This window comes from Nicotiana tabacum, chromosome 2, assembly GCF_000715075.1.
Source record: "Nicotiana tabacum cultivar K326 chromosome 2, ASM71507v2, whole genome shotgun sequence".
In the NCBI taxonomy this organism is placed as follows: Eukaryota; Viridiplantae; Streptophyta; class Magnoliopsida; order Solanales; family Solanaceae; genus Nicotiana; species Nicotiana tabacum.
The window spans coordinates 101,609,813-101,635,153 of NC_134081.1; the positions used below are offsets into that span (position 1 = coordinate 101,609,813).

At 35.6% G+C, this 25,341-nt stretch overlaps 2 protein-coding genes and 1 long non-coding RNA gene across 4 annotated transcripts; 1 reads left to right on the forward strand and 2 right to left on the reverse strand.

The window, feature by feature from the left end:
* Nucleotides 1–2,350: 2,350 nt before the first annotated feature.
* LOC107827405 (uncharacterized) lies at nucleotides 2,351–5,595 on the reverse strand. The gene is made up of 3 exons (XR_001657512.2): nucleotides 5,201–5,595; nucleotides 5,013–5,108; nucleotides 2,351–4,926 (listed from the first exon to the last, which is right to left on the reverse strand). It is a non-coding gene; the product is annotated as an uncharacterized LOC107827405 (long non-coding RNA).
* Nucleotides 5,596–13,784: 8,189 nt separating this feature from the next.
* On the forward strand, nucleotides 13,785–19,064 carry LOC107827401 (uncharacterized). The gene is made up of 2 exons (XM_016654539.2): nucleotides 13,785–16,351; nucleotides 18,816–19,064. Exon 1 carries the CDS (start codon nucleotides 13,996–13,998, stop codon nucleotides 16,309–16,311), a length of 2,316 nt encoding a protein of 771 aa, XP_016510025.1. The 5' UTR covers nucleotides 13,785–13,995; the 3' UTR covers nucleotides 16,312–16,351; nucleotides 18,816–19,064.
* Nucleotides 19,065–21,081: 2,017 nt separating this feature from the next.
* On the reverse strand, nucleotides 21,082–23,850 carry LOC107827402 (basic leucine zipper 34-like). Of its 2 annotated transcripts, XM_016654540.2 has the most exons (5): nucleotides 22,960–23,850; nucleotides 22,477–22,567; nucleotides 22,223–22,349; nucleotides 21,847–22,026; nucleotides 21,082–21,572 (listed from the first exon to the last, which is right to left on the reverse strand). In XM_016654540.2, the coding sequence occupies exons 1-4, from the start codon at nucleotides 23,496–23,498 to the stop codon at nucleotides 21,863–21,865; spliced, it is 921 nt and encodes a 306-aa protein (XP_016510026.1). In that variant the 5' UTR covers nucleotides 23,499–23,850; the 3' UTR covers nucleotides 21,082–21,572; nucleotides 21,847–21,862. The 2 variants fall into 2 exon arrangements, with proteins under 2 accessions (XP_016510026.1, XP_075093012.1); XM_075236911.1 differs by lacking the exon at nucleotides 21,082–21,572 and having other exon boundaries at nucleotides 21,846–22,026; nucleotides 22,960–23,652.
* Between the last annotated feature and the right edge of the window lie 1,491 nt (nucleotides 23,851–25,341).

The window sequence follows — 25,341 nt, forward strand, 5'->3', positions numbered from 1 at the left end:
GTTTAATTATTGTAAGTTTGTTTTGTTGGAAGTATTTTGGATCATGTAATGTTGTACTAATGTAATGTTAAATTTGTTGAAGTTATTAAACGCGGCCTTGAGTCTATTACGCAACCAAGTAGATAGTTTATTGATAGACCCAATGTCTATTATGCAATCTTTGGGTTATGCCTGATGCAATGTTATATTTGATCAAGTTATTAGTACTAGACACATTGTCTACTACGCAACCAAGTACCTAGTTTATTACTAGACACATTGTATATTACACAACCAAGTAGCTATCTGTTATAATATAATAAGAAAGTGGTAAGGAAACAAAAATTACAGCAGCAACAGTTAATAAGCAACAAGGTAGTTTCATTACATAGAGGTAGATGCAAATATCATAAATTACAACAAGTTCACCCAAATTGAATTTGTCCCATGACCAACACAAATTGAAATTACAACTATAAGACTAAGAAGGGTCCATCCTTCCCCTAAAGATATCAATTGCAAAATTTTTCCTGAACAACTCCAGTCGCTTGTCATTAAGCTAATCCAGCAGCGTATCAATTAGGAGGAAGTCAATAACCTTTACTGCATATGCTCCACTACTTTCACTACAATAATCAAAGACACAATTAGTTATTAAAGAAACCAGAAGAATGAGTAAAACATAATGGATGACACATTTAATTTACCTTTGCTGAATGGCTGGCACATCCATAATACGCTCTCAGGACCATTTCTTCGTAAGCACATCTTGGCCTAAGTCTGCAAACTGGCCAGTTTTCATCAAAATCCTAAGCATCATGAGTGTTCTTCTAGTTTACCATCATCATACAAACTGACATTGTATCATAAATTCGAATCAAATCCTCTGCCAAGTGGAAAAAAACAAGCACAAAATATTTGTTATCAATTTGTCACACACAGTACAATAGCTTAGCCTTGAACCATTCCACAGTCCCAGGTTTTGGCATACTTCCTTGAGGATATAGCATCAAGGGTGTAAGGCACAAGTCTGGACAAGCATAAGCTATCTCACAAAAGTCCAAATCCTTTCCCTGTTTACTGGCAGCCTCCTTGATCTTATCCCATGCAATGCATATGTTATTGCATAATGCAATATCCATAACAACATGAATACAGGCATAAAGGCGTGGATATTTTATGTTTCATATATGCATCAGAGGCAAAAGTTCCTCCACGTGCTAAATATTATAAAAATGGTACGTTAAATATGGAGCTACTAAAAAAAAATACACGAAGTGATTAAGGAACTTACAAAAATTAAAACAAACGGGTTAGAACCGCACAACTGCTCGAAAAAACTCCAACCATAGCTGCCAGTCAAGAAGTTTTTGGAAAACTTCTCCTTCTTGTCAAACTATTCACAGAATAGTTTCTTATCTTCCTCCAAAACTGGTTTGAGTACATCTACCTTTGGTTTCTTCTTCTTGATCTGTTTCAGCTTCCTCATCTTGCTTGCAGAAATTGAAGCATTCCTCAATCTGCTTTGCAATCTTGTAACTTTGTACCAAGGTGTCTCAACTGCTTTAGAAGGGCTCTCATTCTGATTTTGCATCTCCCTAAGGATCTTCAACACCTTATCCAATTTACCATTCACAACATTCAACTCTTCGCGCACGTCTGTATCACTTAACTGCATATTGCACATCCTGCATGGGCCTCCTCTACCAATATCAAAAAAATCACCAACTAGTGGTGAACCAAGAATACTCCCACCCAAAGGGTCATCATTAGAAATGTAAGCTTCATCATTAGTCTCTAAGCTCACTGCACTAGGTGCCTTTTTAATGGCAGACACCTATTCCAAATCAACCGCTAGCTGGTCGATTATAGGATCCGCTACCTTATCGTCATATGATACTAAATTCTTCATGTAGTCCATATCCATATTATGTAGGGTAGTAACAAGGTAAGGGTGCACCTCCTGAAATATAGCATAGATAGAAGTCAATAGACAAGCAATATAAAATAATAGACACGAGGTCTATGATAATCTCCTACTTTGGTTGATTCTAATCTACTGGTGGAGTGTTATTGTATTCCCAATCTCACCACACTAGGGTCATCTACTCTCTACTTAAAGGGATCCCAATCAGGGTCTAATGTCACTTTCTTATTGTGCCATCTCAACATCCTTGGTAGCTACATCGGTATGACCTTTGATTTCTCGGTACTACGACTAAATAGTGGAATGCTTCGTACGCCCATGCCTATATTTTTTCATGAACCAAAACCTATTAATTTCTGTCTACAATAAATAAAATAATAGATAGTACTCAACTGCAAAGAAATTTTGAGAAGGTTTTTTAATACTTAGCATGAATACCCATGGGAAGCCGTACATGGCATAACTAGCGGATTTGGACTTTTTCCTAGAGATTTTGTTGTCCTTCCTCTTGATCACATATGATTTGTATATTGGCCACATGTCCTTCTTCAACTATTCAATTGTAAGCTCAAAACACTCCTTGCCCCATGGATATTTCATAAAAACGTTCAGATTGTTAGCCATACAAATTCATTTCTTATCGACGCACGCTATATTATCCCTTGCAAGCAAGACTGAATGGAAAAACCACACCAATGCAATATTAAACCTCTCGACTGTGACAAACCTCTTGGACTTCAACTATTTCAAAAGTAGCTATGCATCCACCCCTTCCTGCTAGACTGGCAAACTTTGTCGCAGAATGCTTCGCCATCATCCATAACTTTCTTCATAGCTTCTTTACTGGGTTTGGCACCACAGTTCAATCCAGTCAACATAGCAAACTCCTTTAATCCAAAGTGAACAAGCTTGTATCTAACTAAAAACCACAACTCGCGCTTCTTCGCATTATAAATTCAGCGAATCAGCAGGGAATGGACAAGTTATCCATTGAACTGTGTCCAGTGCTCTGAAAGTTTTGCAAACTTTCCAAAACAACTACTATTAAACTTTTCCATCAATATGATTATTCTAAGTTTATCTTTGAACTCATGGAATACATTGATCCTATACCTCACACTAATCTTGGCCAGAAAACATCTATGATTTCTTAGAAAAGTCCTGAATTTGTATTTAGATGCGTCGATCACCCTTACAAACACAGAAATCGACAGAGCATCCTAGTCACCTTCAACTGCTGCATGTGTTTCACTTTCTAGTCCATCTTCAAGTTGTTCATCATCATCATCATCTTCTTATGCTACTTCCCCTTCTTCTGCTACATCTTCTTCTTTGTCTTCTTCAACATCTTTATCAACCTCTTGAGCAGCAGCATCACCATTTTCATCATCCTCCCCACCTAAAGTTTCATCATCACCGTCCTTTTCTTCTTCGATAATTATTTTTTTAGAAACTCGTTCTTCCATTTGAGTTTATGCTGCATTTATGTCCAAGTCTTCTTCCTCCTCCTCATCAACACCCTCCAATGCTAACCTCCTTGAAACAGTCTTTTTACTAGTAGGTATGTCCTCGTCAACTAATCTAGACCTTGATCTTGTTCTTTTTTTACTGATAGACTTTGATGGATCTTTGTTCTTTTTTTTCCTATCACGCTTAGAAATCTCAGCATTTCCTTTACTAGGAAAAACTTTAGAAGTATCTACATTTTATTTTCTAGTAGTAGTTTTTGAAGGGTCGGCAATTGCTTTACTTGGCGATGCTTCTTTTTCTGCATTTCCTTTCCTGTTTGAAGGCTTTGAAGGGTGTGCAATTGCCTTCTTTGTCAAAGGAATATGCTTCTTAGAATTGATTCCCTTCTCATGTTACCTACATGTAAATATGCAATGTCACATTTAATAATTTCAAACTTATGATCAAAATAAGAAAAATAATCCCCAATTCCAGCAAACATCTATGACCAGAAAACAATCGACCACAAATTTATCAATAAACATTAGGTCACCAGTCACGACGAAATTCTAAAATACAGAGCACAGAGGTAGTCCAAGAAGCAAATATAATCACTCACGCCATATAAGATATGGTTATACACAACCCAATCGATCTTGAACATGCATATGAACGAATCACTCTATAAAATTTGAAATAAAAAATGTAAGAAACGAAAAAAAAAAATTTAGAATTTACCAAAATTGACGCGTTCTGATCTTTAATACAATGCTTGATGGGTCTATAGAGACAATTACACCCAAAATCGAACCTTGATTCTTGTCCCTTCCCACCAGAAACCATCTTGTTCGATAGGGTTGAGTGACAGAGAGAAGAGAAAGCAGAGAGAGTAGAGAGATGAGAGAGAGATTGGGCGTAAAAATGAGAGAGAAGTAATATTTTTCAAACCTTATAGGTGACCTACAAGTTTTAAAAATATTAAAAAGTCCTCATCCACCCTAACCCACTCATTTAACCATTTTTCAACCCCAAAAAATTGAGAAAGAAAATGTGAGGTCACTTGACCAATTCAAGTGTTAAGGAGGTATTCTTGACAAATGTTCTCATAAAACACATTATTTATTTGCATGTCAAAGTGAAAGCCTTTCCTATGCCTTCTATAGCTATCTTGAATATCATCATATTAGCCTTTCTCATGCCTTCTATAATTTTCTTCAATATTATTCTCTTCTTCTCTCGTCAATTTATAAAATTTTCTATAAACTATTTCCTCTACTCAAAGCATAGAGAGTAAAGATTAAGACTACACCACCAAACTTCTCATGTGCAAATTTCATATTCATACTTCCGGACAAAGCCTCAAATGAATACATAATAATAAAGATATAAACTACAGAAATGAACCGAAGCTTCTAGTTAAGGCTGAAAAAAGAATTGCACAAAAAGATAAAAAGAGTAAAGTCCAATGCCGAAGCACTTTGCTGCCTCAACCGAACAAATTTCTCGATTTTCTCTCCTCGTTAGTCCTCCCAGACCCCACTTGTAGAAACACGCTCGGTTTGTTGTTGCTCCTACTATCAAAATCAACTTTAAAACACCTTACAGGAAATAGATCAACTGTGTGATTGACATCCATAATTTATTATTTTATACTAACCTGGGCATATAGACGTTAAAAGTAAGATTGGATCTTCCACCGCACCATCTTTTCGAACCCAATTGAAGTAAGTTGTTGATATTTTACATACGTTGACTAATTTGTATCAAAAAGCCGAAGACAAAATAGAAAATTCAAACTCAAAATAAACATTAGAAATGAAGAACAGAAGAATGGTAAACATTTACCTGTTGTAACTTGTTGTAGGGCATAGGAACGTATTCAATCAAAAATCACCCCAACTCGCCTTTGAATTTTGATAACCAAATCTTCCATTATCCTGCCACAAATGATTCGCCCTATGAGGCTGAAATCTTCAACTAATAAAAAAAATATTAAAATCGATTATTCCTGGTAATTTAGAATTGAGGAGAAGGCTCTGAAAGAGCACTGCAGAAGAGCGAAAGGCATCTGCTATAGGAGCGAGAGAGTTGAATAGCAAAGGCGTTGCAAGCAATTTCAGTTACAAAAAAAGATTGAAGAGAAGAACGCGACATTTGAGTTTTATCGTTTTCCATAAGAGAACATCAATATGAGAAAATAGGGCAAAACGCAGATAAACAGGAAAAAAAAAAAAAAAAAAAACTAGTCCAGGTGCCACATCAGCTCTTCTATTCCCTCAATTTTATATATATAAATTCTATGGTTAGAGTATAAATTATTATCGACCTAATCTTTAACCAATTTCTATACCATATTTGTTAAAACCTTGCCTTTCCTCTATACTGCTACTTTTTCTTTGCTTATTCTCCAGTTGCGTTGCCTCGTTGAAGTTGACTGGGATCTTGATCTAGAATTATGATTGATGTTTGATTGTTACTCATTGGTCTTACTGTTAGGGGCTTAAGTAGTATTTTATCTTTTAATTAAGGTTTAAGTTATTTGTTTGATCTTTTGTTTTTGTTGTCTTAAAGGCATCTGCATATATATTTTTATTTTTCACATAGTTAAGATGAGGGAGGGAAAGATCCAAAAGGTAATAAACTACTAGAACTCAAATTCGTGACACTACGACTCGAATTGTGTCTTATTGGCTACCGGTTGTATCACATGTCCCGTGGTGGGACGAAGGTGAATGTATACACTTTTTATTTTGGGAAAAAAATTTCAAAAACTGAGTTTGCAAAAGCTATTTATCCCAAAAAAAACTCAAATAAACGTTGAATTAGCTAGTTTTGAAGTTATCAAGTGTGGAGATTACCAACTCATAAAAGTATGGAACAGATATTTGCTAGTGATAAGGATAATCCAAATCCTAACAGATCATTCTCACAAACTGTCACGATCCAAAATCCTCTATAGGCCGTAATGGCGTATAACGCCACTGTCAGGCAAGCCAACAGTGATTTACCAATTTAATTACTCATTTTATTACGTTCGAAATCATAAAATTTAATAAGAAAAGGAGATTTACACTTCTGAATCGCCGGAACGTACAACATTTGTAATTTATAAAAGAAATGAAAGGCGATAATAATATACGAAACTCTAAGCATTAACTAGTATAACCCCAAACCCCGGTGTCACAAGTGTATGAGCATTTTTTAAGGAGTACAATAATAATACAATATTTGTTCAGCATGTAAATAAGACAGGATAAAATAAATCGTATGATGGAGACTCGGTGGACTGTGATGCGTAGCCTGGATTGTATCTTACATAAAGTCTCCTCAACAGATGCGCCTATGCGCCATGATGATCACCAAATGAACCTGTCAGATCCTGCACATTTAGTGCAGAAGAGCAGCATGAGTACGTAAATCAATGCGTACCCAGTAAGTATCTAGCCTAGCCTTGGAAAAGTAGTGATGAGGGGTCAATATCGACACTTACTAGAGGTCCAATAAAATAATATAATAATTCATGACAGATACGAAGTGCACAACGATAGTGGAGTAAATCTATAAATTTCATAATCTTTCAAATATTTCTTTTAAAGTATAAATTTCTCGATCTTGTATTCTACCTTATCAGCTCAGAAAATGCCACGTGTCAATATCAAATAAATAAGGAATACCATAAAAATATCGGGTATCAGTGAAAGGTTTATCTCGTGAATATTTGGACTATTAGCGATATAATGCACAATTCTGCCGAGGTCATTCAGCTCGATCCGGAATAATGTGTACAATGCCGAGGGTCGAGCGGCACGAACCATAGATGCATCTATTATACTGCCAAGGCATTCGGCCCGTTCCACAAGAAAGGAAGGAAGTTATCGAATTACGAGACACGTACTTACAATACAGTACTTGAGCACAAAATGAATATAATCTTTACCGTCTCTCAAATAACTCGCCCACAACTCAAAGTGTTAAGGCTCGGCCTAGTATACATATATTTATTTCTAAATCAAATTCAGTTATCACTTTAATTAATAAGCCAGCAGAACGAGTTCAAATAATTTAATTATTACATGATAAAGTCCTAAGTCTATCCGGACATAAACATGCTTTAGCTACGTACGGACTCTCGTCACCTCGTGCCTACGTAGCACCCACAACTAGTTGCACATAACAATAAATATCACAGAGGGGGTAGTTTCCCCCTAACAAGGTTAGACAGGAGACTTACCTCGCTCCGAAGTTTCATAATCAGCTCCAACGCCTCTCTACACCCCAACTCAAAGCCAAACGTCTCGAAACTAGTCAAACAACGTGTAATTCAATCAAAATATACTCTAATGCTCACAATTTAACAATTTATAAAAAATTCCAACTCCGCTCGAAAAGTCCATAAAATTAACCCTTGGGCCCACGTGCCCGGATTCTAAGAATTTTCAAAAATAAACTTTACCCATAATACCACGAACTCAAATATATAATTTATTCCAAATTCTATGTCCAATTTCGTGGTCAAAATCTAAAAATACCAATTTCTAAGTTTTCTATCAAAACCCTAAATTTCTATAAATTCTCATGCTTAAATCCATATATAAACCATGTATTTAACTCACAATGTGAAGAAATCACTTACCCCATTATAGATGATGAAGATGGCCCCCAAAATTGCTCCAAAATCGGCTCCCATGGACGAAATGAAGTGGAATTGAGCCAAACCCCCATTTTAAAAGAACCACACTGCCCAGCCCGACCTTCGCACCTGCGGAACAGTAGTTGCTTATGCGGCTCCGCTTCTGCGGAAGCTTCCTCGCAGATGCGGCTCCCCCCAAGGCCAGCTTTTTCCGCTTCTGCGGCCATCCAACCGTAGGTGCGCATCCGTTTCTGCGAAAAACCTCTGCACCTACGGACTCCCCAGCTCGAGCACCACTCCGTACCTGCGTGCCCATGACCACACATGCGGCTTCGCAGGTGCTCTACAACACTCGCACCTGCGATCATCTAACCCAGACCACTCCCGCTTCTGCGCTTCTCCGCCCGCATCTCTCCCTACCGCTTCTATGACCCTTGGGCCATTTCTGCGGTCTCTCACCTGCAGGCATAACCTCGCAGGTGCGATCACACCAGAAGCCTTAAGCTTCAGCAGTTCTTCTAAGTCCAAACTCGATCCATTTCCAATCTGATTCGCACTCGAGGTCCCCGAGACACCGTCCAAACATACCAACACATCCCACAACACGATACAGACTTAGTCAAAACCTCGAATCACGTCAAACAATATCAAAATTATAAATCGACGATCGAAATCCTTCTTTAAACTTTCAAACTTCGACGAACGCGTCTGAATTACATTCAAACATCTTGGAATGACGCTAAACTTTACGTGCAAGTCCCAATTCACGATACGAACCTATTTCAAGGCCCGGAACTCCGAACGGACATCGATAACACTAAAATTCATTTCAAATCAAACTTAAAAATTTCTTAAACTTCCAAAATGTCAACCTTCCATAATAAGCGTCGGAATGCTTCCGGGTGGTCCGATACTCAATCTGAACATACGCCCAACTACGAAATTATCACACGAATCAATTGGAACCTTCAAATCCCGATTCTGAGGTCTTTTGCTCAAAAGTCAAACCTTAGTTAATTTTTTCAACTTAAAGCTTTCGAAATTAAAATTTTCTTTCCAAATCAACTTTGAACTTCCCAAAATTCAATTCTGACCACACATACAAGTCATAATACCTGAAGTGAAGTTACTCAAGGCCTCAAACCATTGCACGACACTCTAAATCTTAAAACGACCGGTCAGGTCGTTACACCAACGTGATCCACTTACTTTAAATTATATTAGCTAGAGTACTAGTTATAGTCACACTCAAACTCTTGTGAATATCTGTTGTACTTATATATTTAGATTGAAACCTTCCGAATGTACTATATAAATTGTACATAGTTGAGGCAATGAATACAATCCTTTTTTGCTACAGATATTGAGATTCATTATGGTTTCAGAGCATTGAAAAACTCTAATGAGTAGCTCGATCCTGGGAACCTCATTTTTTTCCCCTTCAATTCACTTCACTTTGACTTTTCTCAAAACTCTGAAACCGTTGTTATCACAGCTACTGGTAGCAGCAACCCTCCACAACAAACTCAGCTCATCACCATAAATCCAGCCTCGCAATTGCCTTTCAAGCTCACTAGCAGTCATAATTTTTCGACATAGAAGGCCCAACCTTCTACCGTTCTCATCGGATTGAGGACAAGATCCCTAATCGGAGTCATAGAAAGCAAGGAGCTGAAATGTGGTCTTGGAGGTGAGGAAAAGACCCAAGCCAGGGTTTTTAAGAAGATATCTCAAGCAAGGAAAGGATGCATCAAGATGGGTTGCCGAGGTGCTTGAATGTACTGACTAAGATGTTGAACGACGAAAGAGAGATCCGGTCGAGTGTGGGTAAGGAAATTCAATTTCCCCAACAGTCAGCGATAAAATGTGAGATCTTTGATCCGAGGACCCTGCTCAAGCTGGAGTTTTTGGGTTGGATCAAGTGGAGAAGAAGTTGGTCGCAGACTTAGGCATTGAAATTCTGACAAAAGATCTAAGGTAAATTTCTTTTGAGTTAAAATGATGCCATGTTTTTCCCTTAGAATCTCAAATCCTAAGAAATAATGTTCATCCCCTAAATATTTGATTTTGAACTCTAAATTGAGGAACAACTTGAGGTCCAATTGTTCACTAGAATCATCTTCTGTAATCAGTATATCATCAACGTAGACTGCAACAATAGTGATTCTTCCTTTTGATTTTTATTTTTTTTAAAAAGAGAATAATCGTTGAGAGTGTGTGAATACCCCTTAAAATTCAAGGTTGTTGTGAGCCCCGCATACCATTGTCTTGAGGCTTGACGCAATCCATATAAGGATGCTTTTTAAAAGGCAGACATGGTTGGGTGAGGGAGGTGTTGTGCCTGCTGGAAATTTCATAACATTACTAAAAAATCAGGTTTTAGCAACGGATAAATTATATAGCTAAACAGAAAAATCCGTCACTAATCTCATTTAACGACAAATTAGCAACGGATTATCAAGAAATTCTGCTAGCTACGACGGTTTTAGCGACAGATTAGCGATGACATTCGTAGCTAATTCCAGTTTTTTTTGTAGTGTAAAAACCTCTTCTTGTAAGTCACCATGCAAGAATGCATTATTGATGTCTAACTGAGATATTTTCCAATGTTTCTTGACTGTAATTGCAAGTAGGCATCTGGTTGTTGTTATTTTGACAACTGAAAAAAAAGTTTCATTGAAGTCTATTCCTTCCCTTTGTGTGTCTCCCAAGATAACCAAACGTGCCTTGAACCTTTCCAAGGAACTATCTGATTTGTACATGACCATGTGAACCTATTTACATGGAAGTGCTTTCTTGCCTTTGGGCAGAGGTACAACCTCCCAGGTTTGGTTAGCTTCAAGTGCTTCCAATTCTTTATCCATTGCCTCTTGCCACCTAGGATGTAAAACAACATATGAGTAATAGTTGGATTCAGATAGATAGGAAGTGGAGTTGATTAGATACTGGTTATAAAGAGAGAGAGAGTTATGAAGGGCAGAATATGTGGATCAATTTGTGCAGAGATGCAAGAGTTAATGAGATCAGTTAGGTAGACATAATTGCAAACATAATCATTGAGATAGGAAGGTGCATTCTGTGTTCTAGATGACTTTCTAAGCTTAGGAATAGAAACATACATTTGTGATGTAGAGGTTGAAGGAACAAGTGAGTGTGAAGGTGTTTTGGAGACTGGTTGAGAGTGTGATGTGCAAGGTGGACCAGAGTGAGGGGAAGAGGCTAAAGGTTCTCATGAGTCAAAAATTGGTGTAGAGGTGACAGAAGTGTCATTGGTCATGAGAATAGGAAAGATCAGTTCTGGAGAATGGTTGAGAGAGGCAAAGGGGTACTAATCCTCATGAAAGTGAACTTCTCTTGAGACTGAGATCTTCTTGGTCTCTAAATCCATGACTTTGTATCCGTTTTGTCCCATAGGATAACCCAAAAATACATCTGCTTTTGCCCTTGACTCAAATTTACCTCTTCCACAATATAGAGTAGATGCATAGCAAAGATACCCAAAACTCCTTAGTGATTCATAAATAGGCACATGTTTGTTGTAAAACAAAGTAAGGTGATTTCATTTTAAGCACTTTGGAAGGTAATCCGTTGATTAAAAATGGAGCTATTAGCAAGCATTCTCCCCAATAAGGAATGTGAAGTTTAGATTGAAACAATAAGGTCTGGCAATCTCCAAAAGATATATGTGCTTCCTCTCAACTATCCCATTTTGTTGACGGGTAGCCACACAAGATGTTTGATGCAGTATGGCTTAAGAGTTAAGATAAGCAGCCTCTTGGGATCTTGTTCCAAGCTCAAAGGCATTGTTAGTCCTAAGTTTCTGTACTTTCACTCCAAATTGCCTTTCCACCATTACTAAAAAATTCTTCCGAACTGCAAATGCATTGCTTTTGTTTCATAAAGTTTACAGTATTCTTCTAATCATTATGTAACTATAGCCTAAGCATAATTATCTTCTCTTTTTTAAAAGTATTTTCAGAAATTACTTTTAGCAGTGGTGGATGTAGCTATAGTAACACTTTCATTTGAACCCATAACTTTCGATATATAGTATAGAATATATGTAAAAACATATTAAAATCTCAAAAAATATTAGATCCAAACCCATAATTTTACCAGTACAATGAATTCAATACTGAAAATCTTAAAAGTTGAATTCATTAAATTTAAACCCTGGATGTACCTTTAAGGCCTCATTAGTTTTTTTTCTTAAGATTAAGATATCTGAATCTGAATACACATCTGAATATCAAGATGTGTATTAAGATTAAAATATTTAAATCTGAATACACATCTGAATGTTAAGATATGTATTAAGATCTGAATACTAAATGATTAAGACTGTTTGATTTCTAACATCTGAAGGTATAAAATTTACTTTTATTTGAAAATTAATAAACATAAAATTCAAATGAAATACTAATTAATCTAACATTCCATCAATAAAATATATAGCTTTTTAAAATATGATAGTTGATGATGGTGATGGTTAACTGCAGTGCTTGTGAATGCCGACTAAAACCGGTAGTTAGTGGTAGATTTGGCTGATGGTGGTAGTTTAGATAGTAGCTAGTAGTGATTAGTAATGGTAGCTATTATGATTTAAGGATGGTGGTGGTGGGTGGTAATAATTAATAATGGCGGGTAGTGGTGGTGGTAGTTGTGATTGAGGAAGATGGTGGTGGATGGTGGTAGTTTATATTGATGGGCAGTACCATCTATGATTGTTGATGGTGATGGGGTGGTTAGTGGTGGTAGTTGAGGTGGATGAGTGTTGGTTGTCGTTGAGAATGATTGTAGTGGGAGAGGTGGGGATGGTGGGTGGTGGTAGTCGACAATGGTGGCAGCTATGATTGAGGAAGATAGTGGTGATGGCTGAGTATGGTGGTGGCAGGTGGCATGGTGGTAGTTGATAATGGTAGGCAGTGACAACAGTTAATAATGAATATGGATGATATCATCTTAATGAAATTAAGTCTATATTATATATCTTAATCATACAGACATATTCAGAACCATTAAGTGGCTGTGAAGTAAAAAAAACAAACACACTTAACGATTAAGATCTGAATAATTAAGATTCAGACTTTAAAAACAAACGAACTTAATGTCTGAGATCTAAATGATTAAGATTCAGACCCCGTTAAGTGTGCAAACAAATAAGGCCCAAGTCCCTTAGGGGTCATTTGGTAGGAGCTATTAGAAAAAATAATGCAAGCATTAGCTTTGTGCATTACTAATACCTTGTTTGGTATAATTTTTTAACATATATATAACTAATTAATTGGTATTAGCCTATGTATAAGTAATGCATAGAAAACCATGACATTAGTAATACCAAGGCTATTAATGCATGCATTAGTATGGTTAAAGATAAAATTGTCCTTAAAGTCCCTTAAAACTAGAGAATATGGAGGGCATTTTTGTAAACAACTATTTTTCTTAAAAATTATGCAATGCATTATAACTTTTAATACACCACACCAAACAGTTTATAAGAGATAATATCTGCATAACTAATACTTGCATTACTAATCCATGCATTACTAATCTCTGCATTACTAATACACTATATTCTACACTATTCTTATACACCCTACCTAGGGATGGCAAGTGGGCCGGTTCCGGGCATAAATGGGCCAAGCGGGCTGGGCCAAACGGTCCCGAGCCCGTTTGGTCCTGACCCGTTTGGCCCGCAGTTCCGGACCGGTCCCGGGCCTGGACCGGCCCACTTGCCACCCTTAACCCTACCAAACGACCCCTTAGATACTTGGGCTCGTGCACAACACGAGCGTTACTACACTAGTTTGCTTATAAGTTCGGGTAAGCAAAACAAATAAATAAAAGCGAGAAAAACTCCAGAACATAACAATATGATAAAGCAAGTTTGAGGAACAAGAAGCAGCTCATTCTCTCAAAAATCAAAATCCTTGAAAATCCTTCCTCGTTATTTGCTCCCTCCGAGAGGAAACTCGCCCTTGACAGACGTTCTTCTCCTCAAATAGACAAAATGTCAGCCTCTAATTCCCCAAATCAAGTAGACCAAACCCTAGATGACTCCTCTAACCCAAATGAACCAGACAAAGACGACGACAACAACAACAACAACCCAACCTCACAATCTCAACCCCAAATCTTGGAACCCCTTAACCCCACAAACCAAGAAAATCCACAAAATCAACAAACCCCAGAAGTGATTCTTGACGAAAAAGACCATGAAAACCCTGATCAGAAAAATTCAGGTACGGCTGATACATTCCCTAATTTTTCTTTAACTGTGGTTTTACCGATTGCTGACTCATCAGAGGTAAGTGTCCCTGACCCTCCACTAATGTCACCCACTACTACTACTACCCACAAGCGCATCAAGCGTAAGAAGGGTAAAGCCAGCACTAAGAAGTTACAAGCCATTGAAAAAAGACTTCAAACACTTAAGGAGAACTTAAAGCCTCTTCCTTTTTGCCCTTCCAAGATTCTTGATTTTGGTAGGCATGAGAAGTTACTGAGGCGTTTAGGGTTATGGGATTTTGTACATATAGAATTCGATCGAGATTTAAGGGTGGATTTGATTGCACAGTTAATTGCTACTTATGATTCCAAATCGAGGTGTAGTTATGTTAATGATTTTAGAATCTTGGTTAATCGGGCTGATTTAGCACGGGCGTTTAAGCTGCCTGTGAAGAAGGACAAAGGTAGTGCTGATGGTCTGGACTTGGATGCTGATGCATTGACCGAGGAGTCGATAGGTTTTCTAGAGGATTTTGTGTCGATTTGGGTGCTTTTGCATGAGGACACATTTATAATGCCTAACGAGGTCTTAAATTGGATTAAGACTATAAAAGATGGGCACCCTGAGAGAGTGGATTGGGCTGGATTGTTCTGGTTCATGGTCGAGAAGGAATTGACGAAAGGGGACCAATTAGCGGACTGTTATTATGCTGCACATTTGCAGTACTTGATAAAGTCACAGCGTGAGGAGGTATTGTTTGGTGAAGAGCCGGAAAAAATGGAGTTTGAAGCTGCTGTGAAGGAGGAGGATGACTGTGGTAACGAGGACAATGCAAGAGTTGGTGGCTCGAGTAAATCTCAACAAGAGGATGGAGCTTTAGAGGAGGGATTGAATTTTGAGTTGACTTTGGGGCATGATCTTGGCCAGAAGAAAGAGGTGAAGGATGTGGAGATGATGGATGTTGAGGAACACAGAGAAGAAGAGGAGGGGGATGAAGCGAAAGAGAAACAGTGGCTTTTTGATGAGAGAACAGATGCAAATGAGCCCTTGTTACAGAGATGTAAGATGCAGGAAGCAGTTTCTTTGGATAATGATGAGGAGAAGAAAGAAAACCATGAGTTGGCAGATGATAACGATGAGGAGGAGGAGGAGGATGATGAGGAAGGAGCGGAGACGCATGAGGTTGAAGATGAATTTGATGTTATGCCTAGTGATGATACTCTTGTTGGGGATGGATTGACAGGAAACCTACTTCAAACAATGGAAAGTACGCAAATCGCATTTACGTCACAGGGGCAACTTCATGATCAGTCTTCAGTTGAGTTTCTTGCTTCTAGAGATGAGGAGATGCACAAAGGTGGTCCCTTTTTTGGTAGTGGAAGTAAGAGAGAGATTGAGATTGAGCCTGACAATTCTCTCAACGGCAGCAGCAAGAGGTTGAGGATTGACGGCGCATGGGACCAGAAGCCATTAGATTTTGGATCATGCATGGAACAAATGCAGCAGCTAATGGTGAGGGCTAGGATGATATATGAGACAAAAGAACAGAACGAGGAGCAATTCAACATGAACCAGCAAATTTTGCTCAACGAATTGCATAAAAGGGACAGTGTAATTGAACACTTGCATAAGTCTAAATATGAAGAAGTACAAAGGAAAGACGAAGAGATTTGTCGTCTTGAACGGGAGCTTTTTATAATGGGAAATATTTTGGATGGTTACAGAAAGGCATTGAAGGACACCCAGAAACAGTTCTCTGAGTATAGGCAAAAGTTCCAGCTGCCTGAAGAACCATACTACAAAGATGCTGGTCCTGGAGGTCAAATGTTGAGCACTGTTGAAATCGAAAAGCTACGCCTCAAGCAAGAGGAAGAAAATCGATCCATTTGCTTGCTTTTGGAACAAAAAGCAAAAGAAGCGGAGGAAGAATATGCTAGTCAGTTTGAGGTTTGTATTGATAAGGTTCAGATGCTGGATAAGAGGTTGATGAACCTTGAAGATGACATGAAGAACATGAGAAACTTGAGGGCAAAAAGTAAAGTTCCGAAAAGTGAGGAAGAAATCTCAGAAACTCCCGACTGCCCTCCAAATGAATGATTTGCTCCGCCAAATCTTCAATTCCATGGTTGAAATGCAGGTAAGGCCAACTTATGATAATACCATACTCTCATGTTTGTGTGATGCATTATTTCAATCTTTATAGGGGTCGTTTGGTAGGATGCATTAGAGAAAATAATGCATGCATTAGCTTTTGGTATTACTAATCCCTTGTTTGGTACACTTTTTCAACCTATGTATTACTAATGCAAGTATTAGTTATACAACCTAATTGGTATTATCCTATGTATAACTAATACATGGCAAACCATGGTATTAGCAATACCAAGGCTATTAATGCATGCATTAACATGGTTAAAGATAAAATTATCCTTAAAGTCCCTTAAAGCTAAACAATATGAAGGGCAATTTTGTAAACAACTAATTTTTAAAAAATTGTGCAACGCATTTTAATTTTTAATACACCACACAAAACAGTGGATAAGAAATAATCTCTGCATAACTAATGCATGCATTACTAACTCATGCATTATTAATCCATGTATTACTAATACACCTTATTCAACACTATTCTTATACACCCTACCAAATGACCCCTAAAATTGCATAGGGTCTTTTTTTGTTGCACTGTTCCTCCTTTATGCACGTAGTCTACGGTCTACTTTTCCTGTCTTTCCCTCTCCCACTTTTTGTTGTAATTTGTATGGTGCAGAAAATTGAGAATATAAAGAAAAGGAGCGCCACACATGTTGGATGCTTTATAAGAACATTGAGAATATGAATACTTAGAAAAAGAAATTCAAAAAATTTAGTACAAAATATCATAATCTATAGAGTATAAGACACCCAAATTGCACCAAATACGAAATTAAAAACATAGGGAAATACAGAAAAACTTCTTATAAATTACAAATGTCAAATCTAATACATTTTAGAGCACCAAAAGAGAATATCATCCACCATGGAAGGGTAAAAGCAAAGAATATGAAGAAAAAGTGAAGACGGCTACTCTGGATACAACAGCAACAAATCAGTGGGACAATTCAAGTCTGCACTTTGAGTTTTTGTTTATTCTACTAAGGTCTTAATTTTTGTATGTATTGGACCTATTTGGTGTGCATTTGTTGTTAAAAATAATAACACAGCTGTTATTTGACAGAAGTTATTCCTTCAACTTTACGTACTTCCCCCTCTTTGGATTTCTACTGAGGAAAAATCTTTTTGTCTACAGTGACGGGGTGAAACGTTCTCGAATAAATCTACATAAAAGACTTGGAGATCAGATATTTCAAAATAAAATATTGAGTATTGGAAACATATTTACTTACTCATCTAAAAGACATGACCTACTTTGACTAGCACGGAGATGAAGAGGAGAAGGTTTGAATAGACTATGGTACTGTTACTATAAGATACGAGTGTGAAAACATCACTTCTAGAGCTAAAATGGTAGAACATATAGACGAACATAGATCAAATTGAAGATTGAACTATAAGGAAGCAAGAGTTTTAATAGTTCAAGTTGGAGATAATTCCAATTAAGTATATGGGTCCAATTGTTTTAGGACAAGCAAAAATGGAAAGTAGGTCATTCCGGATGGATTTGTTGGGTTTTCACTCTATCATTTCCTTGTATATTTCATTCTTCAATTGACTCCATGCAAGTGTATGTAGGCTCAATTACTATTTTAACCCATTTCCCTTCATTCAAGTAAGCTGTTATCCAATACAATCTCAAACCTTTACTTTGCTCTTTATTTTGGGTGAATGTGCATTTCTTCGTTACAAAGTTTCTAAATCTTATGCATTAATCTTTAACCTCATGTTGCCTTCTCTTGGAAATTTTACTGTGAAACATTCAAAATTTTGATCATTTGTTGTTTCTTCAAAACATCTATCCCTTTGTCCCAACTGAATCTTCACATTTCCTTTTCATAGATATTACGATTATATACATATATGTGGGTTTGGCTAACCTATTACATGAAGGTAGTAGGTTAGCATTGTAACCACTTTTGGGTTTCCTTAAATTTCCTTAGTATCATATTATACACGGATCATTGGAGGGGCAATTTTGTCATTTCAAAATAATTAGTCCCCAAATCATAGCAGGTGATTAATAAGTTTCCGTATATTATCATGAAATTTCAAAATTATATATTATACTTGCAAAACTTAAGCTATAATAGCAGCTTGGACATATTTTTAAGTTTAAACCCATAGCTGTGCCTGCTAATGGATATTGTTCAAACTAGAAACTGATATATGTACCATAATGGGTATATAAGGTACCATTTTCAGTGGAAATATTTTCTGGTAGTTCGCGATAAATTACAAAGCAAAATCTTGCCGACGTTGCTTTTCCACGAGAAAGATCATCAACCTTATGAATTGTCTGCCTTTTTAGATGTTTTCTGATGTGTGCTGTTTATCTACCTAACCTGCTTATCTGTATATGTAATAGATTTTACCACAATAATGTAGGTTTCATGCAGATGTTTAACTTACATTTGACATGTTGCTCTTATGTCTTGCTCTTGTAGGAAGGTGGTGTTGCAAGTATTTTGAAGAAAGCAAGCTTAAATTAACTCATGCTGATCTCTAAAACTATTATTTTTGTGGCCTTGTTAGTAATGCTTTAGAGTTTCTAGTAATTGAGTTCTGACATTAGGTATTGATGAATGCAGTTGTAATGTGATTGCTATTGCATAGGGGTATGACTTGGTTCTATGTTATTAGGTTTTGGATTTACAATAGTATATATAATGGTACTGACTGAGAACATTGGCCAAGCTTCTCCCAAGTCGGAAGTATATTTTTTTTTCTTAAAAAAAAAGTGCCTTTTTTATTTAAAAAAAATGCTTTTAAGTAGAAGCAGAAGCAAATTTGTACGAGAAAAAAAGTAGCTTCTTCCCAACAACACTTTTTTGAAAAGCACTTTCGATTTTTGAGAAAAATAAACTTAGAAGTACTTTTTAAAAGTTTGGTCAAATATTAATTGTTGTTGAGAAGTGCTTTTTAAATTAATTAGTCAAACATAAATTAAGTCCGACCAAATGGCCCTTTTGAAAAAATACATTCTCAAAATAAGTTGATCTTTGAAGTTATGACCCTTTTGAAAAAAAAAATACTTTCTCAAAATAAGTTGATCTTTGAAGTTTGGCCAAATAGGTTATTAGTTTCATTAGTGATGCACTTGTGTCCTTAGGGGTCGTTTGGTACGTAGACTAAATTTTTTTGGGATTATAATCTTGGGATTGTAATTTTTGGACTAAATTATCTCACATGGAAGGTGGGATAAAATAATTTCAAGTTTGATGGAATAAAGTGGGATAATATGAGATATTCAGAATAAATTTATACTGCCAACCAAATACGGTATAAATTTAATCCCAGATCCTATCCACCTTATCCCTCGTGACAAACGACCTTTAGTCCTTGCTTGCTCCCCCCCCCCCCCTCAACACACACACACACACACAACGTACCAAAAAAAAAAAAAAAGGCTTTTGTTAACTCGTCAAAACTTGGTCCATTTGTCTTAGGACATTATATGTGGTTATTTACAATGCACTTCAGTTCCTGTTTTTTTTTAAATTTTTTTTTTTAATCCTACACCTACTTTCTATGTGATTTTAAAATAAATTTCTCCTTTTATTTTGTTTACCCGTTAGTATCCAAAATCAATTGGCCCGGCTTATTTGGAGTCAGTCGTATCGGGTAAAATTTACTAAAAGTGGTAAAACGCTTATTCTCAAAATTTTCATTCTCAATGGTCAAAGTCAAGATTTCTTATTTTGGATAAAGGAACCTGAACAAATTAATTTCCTACTACTTTCCCCGTTTATTTTTACTTGATATGTATACTAAAAATAGATTTTTAATTTTACTTGTCACTTTAGCATATTAAGAGAAGACAATTTTTTTTTTCCTGTTATACCCACATAATTTATTACTCATTTCAAATCATTTTCTCAAACCCAATAAAATATACATCAATTAATATGGATATCATGATAAATTATGACTTCATTTATTATTTCTTAAGGAACGTGAAAAGTCAAAACGTGCAAGGTAAAAGTGAACGGAGGGTGTAGATGTGATGGAAAATCAAAAGAGAGCATGTGCTTCTCATAAATTGCCAAATATGAAAATTGAATTCCTATCACTATAATAAATGGAGCACTTTCAAGTTCCAGCTTTAACTTGCATATATTTCAGCTGAAATAGATGCATAGTTTTATGGGGTTAATTTCACTGATGGTCATTGAACTATCTTTCAATTTTACTAAAGTCATATAACTATTTTTTGTCACTTAAAAGTAATTAAACTTTATCATTGTCACTTAAAAGTCATTTTGTCTTAAACCCCTATTTTTAGTAATCACGGCTAATAATATGAATATGAATAGTTATATCTTGCCCCTCTTTCTGAAAGCTTTATCGCTACATTTGCTTTAAAACAAACAATTTATCTTTTCGCAACAGTTTACTTTTTTTTCTTGGTTCTGATTTCTGTTGGCCCAACAATTCAGATTATAGAAATCTTCACCATTGACTGGCAGTCAAAGGCTCTTTGATGACTGGAACCACATCATTAAAATTGTCTTTATTTTCAGTCGTTAGTTCAGAGAAGTAAACTAACAATGTATTCATTCAATCTCAATTTTTAATTTTAGAGAATTTCTAATTTTGTTGTAGTGACTATATAAGATCTACTATTGAGATGAAAAATATTCTGAACAAGGCAAAATCATAGAAGCATACTCGTACAACTCTAACTAAAATATAATGCGAGCACATATGTTATTTAAAATTTTGTACTTATTTAAACATTCGACATACAAATAGAAAAAAAGGAAGTATTTACATTTATCAATGTTATTGCTCTCTTTGAGAGAGAATACATAGTAGCAAAAGATAAAATGAATAAAACACTCACAACAAAAGACACTGAAAAAAAGAGCGTGCCATAAACTGACATCAAACAGCTACTCCACTTGCCCCTTCCAACAATAAAACTTTTGAAGGTAGTTGAAGAAACTAAAAAAAGAAATTAATGATTGATAAATAGAAATAAATAATAATAACAATAACAATAACACACCCATCCCATCCCTAAGCAGAAAAATAAACTAACTTCTTATATGGTCCCCTAAATTTGAGAGTTCACTGCAGGAATTCAAGTGACCTTATCTTTGTCCCCTCCATAATAAGAAACTTTCTTTGTGGGTCCAATCACCACATGAATCTGCTTAGTGCTTCTCCTTGGGCTACAATCGTTTTTCTTTTTCTTTTTCCTGCATAGAAGAAAATGGACTTTTAATTCATTAGTCACTATTAATTTAAAAAAAAAGAGTCTTTCGTTTTCATTAAAATTATTATTTCCCAATAAGGAAGAGTCGTTTGGACAATTATTTCACATATTTAGATCCATCATTTATTGGTATTTTTCCTTCTTTTATTACTACTATTATTATGACATAATTACTCGCTTCGTCCTAATTTATGTGTCCTAATTTATGTGACGATATTATTTTTTTGATATTTTATTCAACTTCAAATAAAACGTACCTAGCTAAGGATAAGATCAGTTGACGAGCTGTTCTTTCTGCTCAGAAGCATTGGCATCTGCAGCTGTTGGTTGTGATTTTGATTGGGGTGTTGGGGTTCCATCTTCCATCTTCTTTAGGTTTTGTTGATAATATATTTGTCTCAGCCTTTCTATTTCTCGCTTCAACGCTTCTTGATGAGCTATAATAATAAAAATAATTATGTCTCAATCCCAGAACAAGTTGACGTTCAATTAATTGACGTAGAAAAAAATTCTCAGCTCTTCGTAGAATAGAAGCTACATTAAGACATTGTTCGACTAATTGACTTTAAGAGGAATTAAATTAACGAATTAAAGAATAATTTAATAGAAGAGTAAAAAAGAAGTTAGTTTTACCATCTTTAAAAATTTTATCTTGGGCAAGAGCTGCGATTCTTTGCTTGAGGACACTGTTGTCAACATTTAGGACCAGACGTTGGTGGTCCAGAAATGCAACCCTTGGTGATAATACAGAAACTTCAGCCTTCACAATATCAGGAAGAAAAAATAAATAAGATTGACTTATAAATAATCTAAATCTCCAAATTAATAAAGCATATTTTAATGTTAATAGAAAAGAAAATTAACTGGGAATCATTTTGTATATATACCTGAAGTGTGGTAACACTACGTTCTAGCTCAGATATGTACTGTAATTTCCTCACCCGTGACCTTTGTGCTGATTGTCTGTTTGCCAAGATCCTACATGAGCACCAATAATTGGAAAAAAAGAAAGAATATCAATATTATTATTAATCACTGTTAATTAGCAATAATTATCAACAAGCAATTTCCACTAATTTTTAATTAACAATCAACAACAATTATATAATTTCACAGTTTTCATAGACGTTTGTAGTAGTATACTTTTACTATATAAAACTCAGAAATTTTTGTTCCGAACATTAATATTTATACTACTAAAATTGTATAGAGTCTTTGGATGTAGAGACATTGTTAAAAGATAATGCTAGGTGTAAAAGATGAGCTCAATGAGAACAAAAATTCTTCCCTCTATATATGTATGAGAAGTAATATAATGAGTAAATATTATAACTTGACGATGAATTATTGAATATATAAAACTCTTTTACCTTTTAATTCTCTTAGGATCGTTAATCTTTTCGCTAGAATTATTATCAGCAGTTGCATGCTGATCAGAAGCAGTTTGTTCATCGGATTTGCATGAGCTTTCAACTTCTTCAGGTTCAGTCTTAAGTTGTTGCTGCTGTTGCTGTTGCATCTCCTGTTCATCAGTGGAGATTATTGTACTCATCTTCTTTTCTTCATTAATGCTGTTATTGTCAGACGGCGACGAAGGATTATTGGCAATGTCATCGTTAAACATTGACATGAGTTGTTCATCGTCAAATCTTTCAAATTCTGAACCACTTGTTTTTCCTGGAGTTGATAGCCTTCGGCATTCTTCAACCATTGGTGCTTCAAGAAAAGCTATTGAATCACTAATAGATCTCCGATGTGAACCTCTTTTGGTCGACGAGAAGTCGAGGAATTCGTCTACCCATGACGGGTTGTGAACGGCTGTTGTTGTGGTGTCTATTTTTTGATGATGATGTGAAAAATCAGGCCAATTTGATGTCATGTTTGGTACTCTAGGAGGTAAATGTGCCATTGGAAAAGAATGAAGTGAAAAAGAGGAAAACCAAACTAGAAATGAGAATTGGAAGTGTGTTTTATATAGTGAAGTGAATAACAAAACATGGAATGTTTAGGAAAAGAACATGAACACAAGGACATGAAGTGATATCATCAAATACTTACATTATAACTTTGGTTGGTATTGTATTGTATGATTTAAAATGAATCTAGTTATCTTAACTTTCTGTGCAATGATCAGGGATCTTGGGGGGTGGAGGGGATAGGGGGAGGGTAGGGTCACATGGGGAAGAATGGGACAGCTATCTACAGCTGGTAGAGAGGTTGAGTCTCGACGGTATTACTGGAAAGTAGCAATAGTTTAATGTAGAGGAATCAGAGACCACGTGCCCTTGGAAAAAGCTTCTTATATTATACTACTATTATGAACCCCAAAACAAAAGGAAAAAAATAGCCATTATAGTTTCTCTTCTTTTCTTTTGTTTTGGATATGGTTAAGAATTTAAGAAGGAAATTTAACAGAAAGTCGACCCAATTGGTTGGTATTCACAATCACACCCAATCCATCGTCTGAGCTTATTACTATATTCACTTCAAAAACTGAGACATGTCTAATGTAGTCAAACTAGCTTACCCATGTTCTCAATTGACGATTCTTTGTCTTACGACTTTTCCTTCTTCAAATTGCTCCTCAAGCATTAAGAGTCCTTTGGTTGCATTAGAATAATTTTGAATATGGTGTATTAATAATGGTGGTATTAGTTATTATGATATATTTCTTATTCATTGTTTGATTTGATGTATTAAAGTATTGGACAATTTTTAAAAGAATTATTTGTTTATAAAAATGCTCTTAAAACTAGTCCATCGCTATTTTTTTAAAAAGAAACATATATTGAGCAATGTTTTTATATGAAAAAAGTTTTTAAAAAATTATTTGATTTGTCTACCTATATTGTAGTATAGAATTGAATATTTATTTATAAAAAAAAATATGCTAAGTATTTATTTACTAGGGATATAATTTTATTTCTCATTATTTGGATTATTTCAAACTTGCATTAATATAATAGTATATTTTAATCAAGCATAGATTTTGAAGGACAATTTTGTCTTTAACTAAACTAATACATGCATTAAAACTCATTGCATTGTTAATATCATGGTTTTCTATGCATTAGTTAAATATGGTGTATAACCAATGCTTACATAACTAATGTATAAGTTTAAAAATGTACCAAATAAGGTATTATTAATACACAAATTTAATGCATCCTACCAAACGACCCCTAAGTATAATATCTTGTAGCAGCATGATTTGAATTATGATCTCTTAACTATTCAGCATCATGCAAATACCAATACATTACAACTACTCACGTATAATTTTGCATGGACAAGGATTACGGGTGGCAAAATCAGTCCAAATTAAAAAAATGGTCGTCCATCCTGCTCAAGTCAATTCAATCTCGCGTCCACACAAGATTCGAGGAGGATTGCACCTTAAGTTGTATAATGTAAGTAGTGGCAGAGTCAGTTTATTCAAAGGGGTTTCAACTGACACCCCTTCGTCCGGAAAATTATACTATGTAGCTCGGTAACTTTTATTTTATATGTGTTTACACTAGACCAAGGCCGGCTCTAACAGTATGGTGGGTAAGGCATGTGCCTTAGGCCCCCAATTTTGAGGGGCCCCATTTTTTAAAAATAATATATATTTTATAGGTATTTAAAAAAATAATATGTAGTACGTAGTACTTTTGTATTTTTCATATAAATGAAAAAAAAACCTTTTAGAGTAAATAAAGTACAAATTTGACTTACTTAAAAATGATAGATGAATAATTTTCAATTTGAGT

Excerpts from the sequence above, each read along its gene's own strand:
- LOC107827401 (XM_016654539.2), top strand. The coding sequence starts at position 13,996 with ATGTCAGCCTCTAATTCCCCAAATCAAGTAGACCAAACCCTAGATGAC.
- LOC107827402 (XM_016654540.2), bottom strand. The coding sequence starts at position 23,498 with ATGGCACATTTACCTCCTAGAGTACCAAACATGACATCAAATTGGCCT. Across the intron at positions 22,568-22,959 it reads GATCCTAAGAGAATTAAAAG|GATCTTGGCAAACAGACAAT; the intron begins GTAAAAGAGTTT and ends GTGCTCATGTAG. Across the intron at positions 22,027-22,222 it reads AGATAAAATTTTTAAAGATG|CTCATCAAGAAGCGTTGAAG; the intron begins GTAAAACTAACT and ends TTATTATTATAG.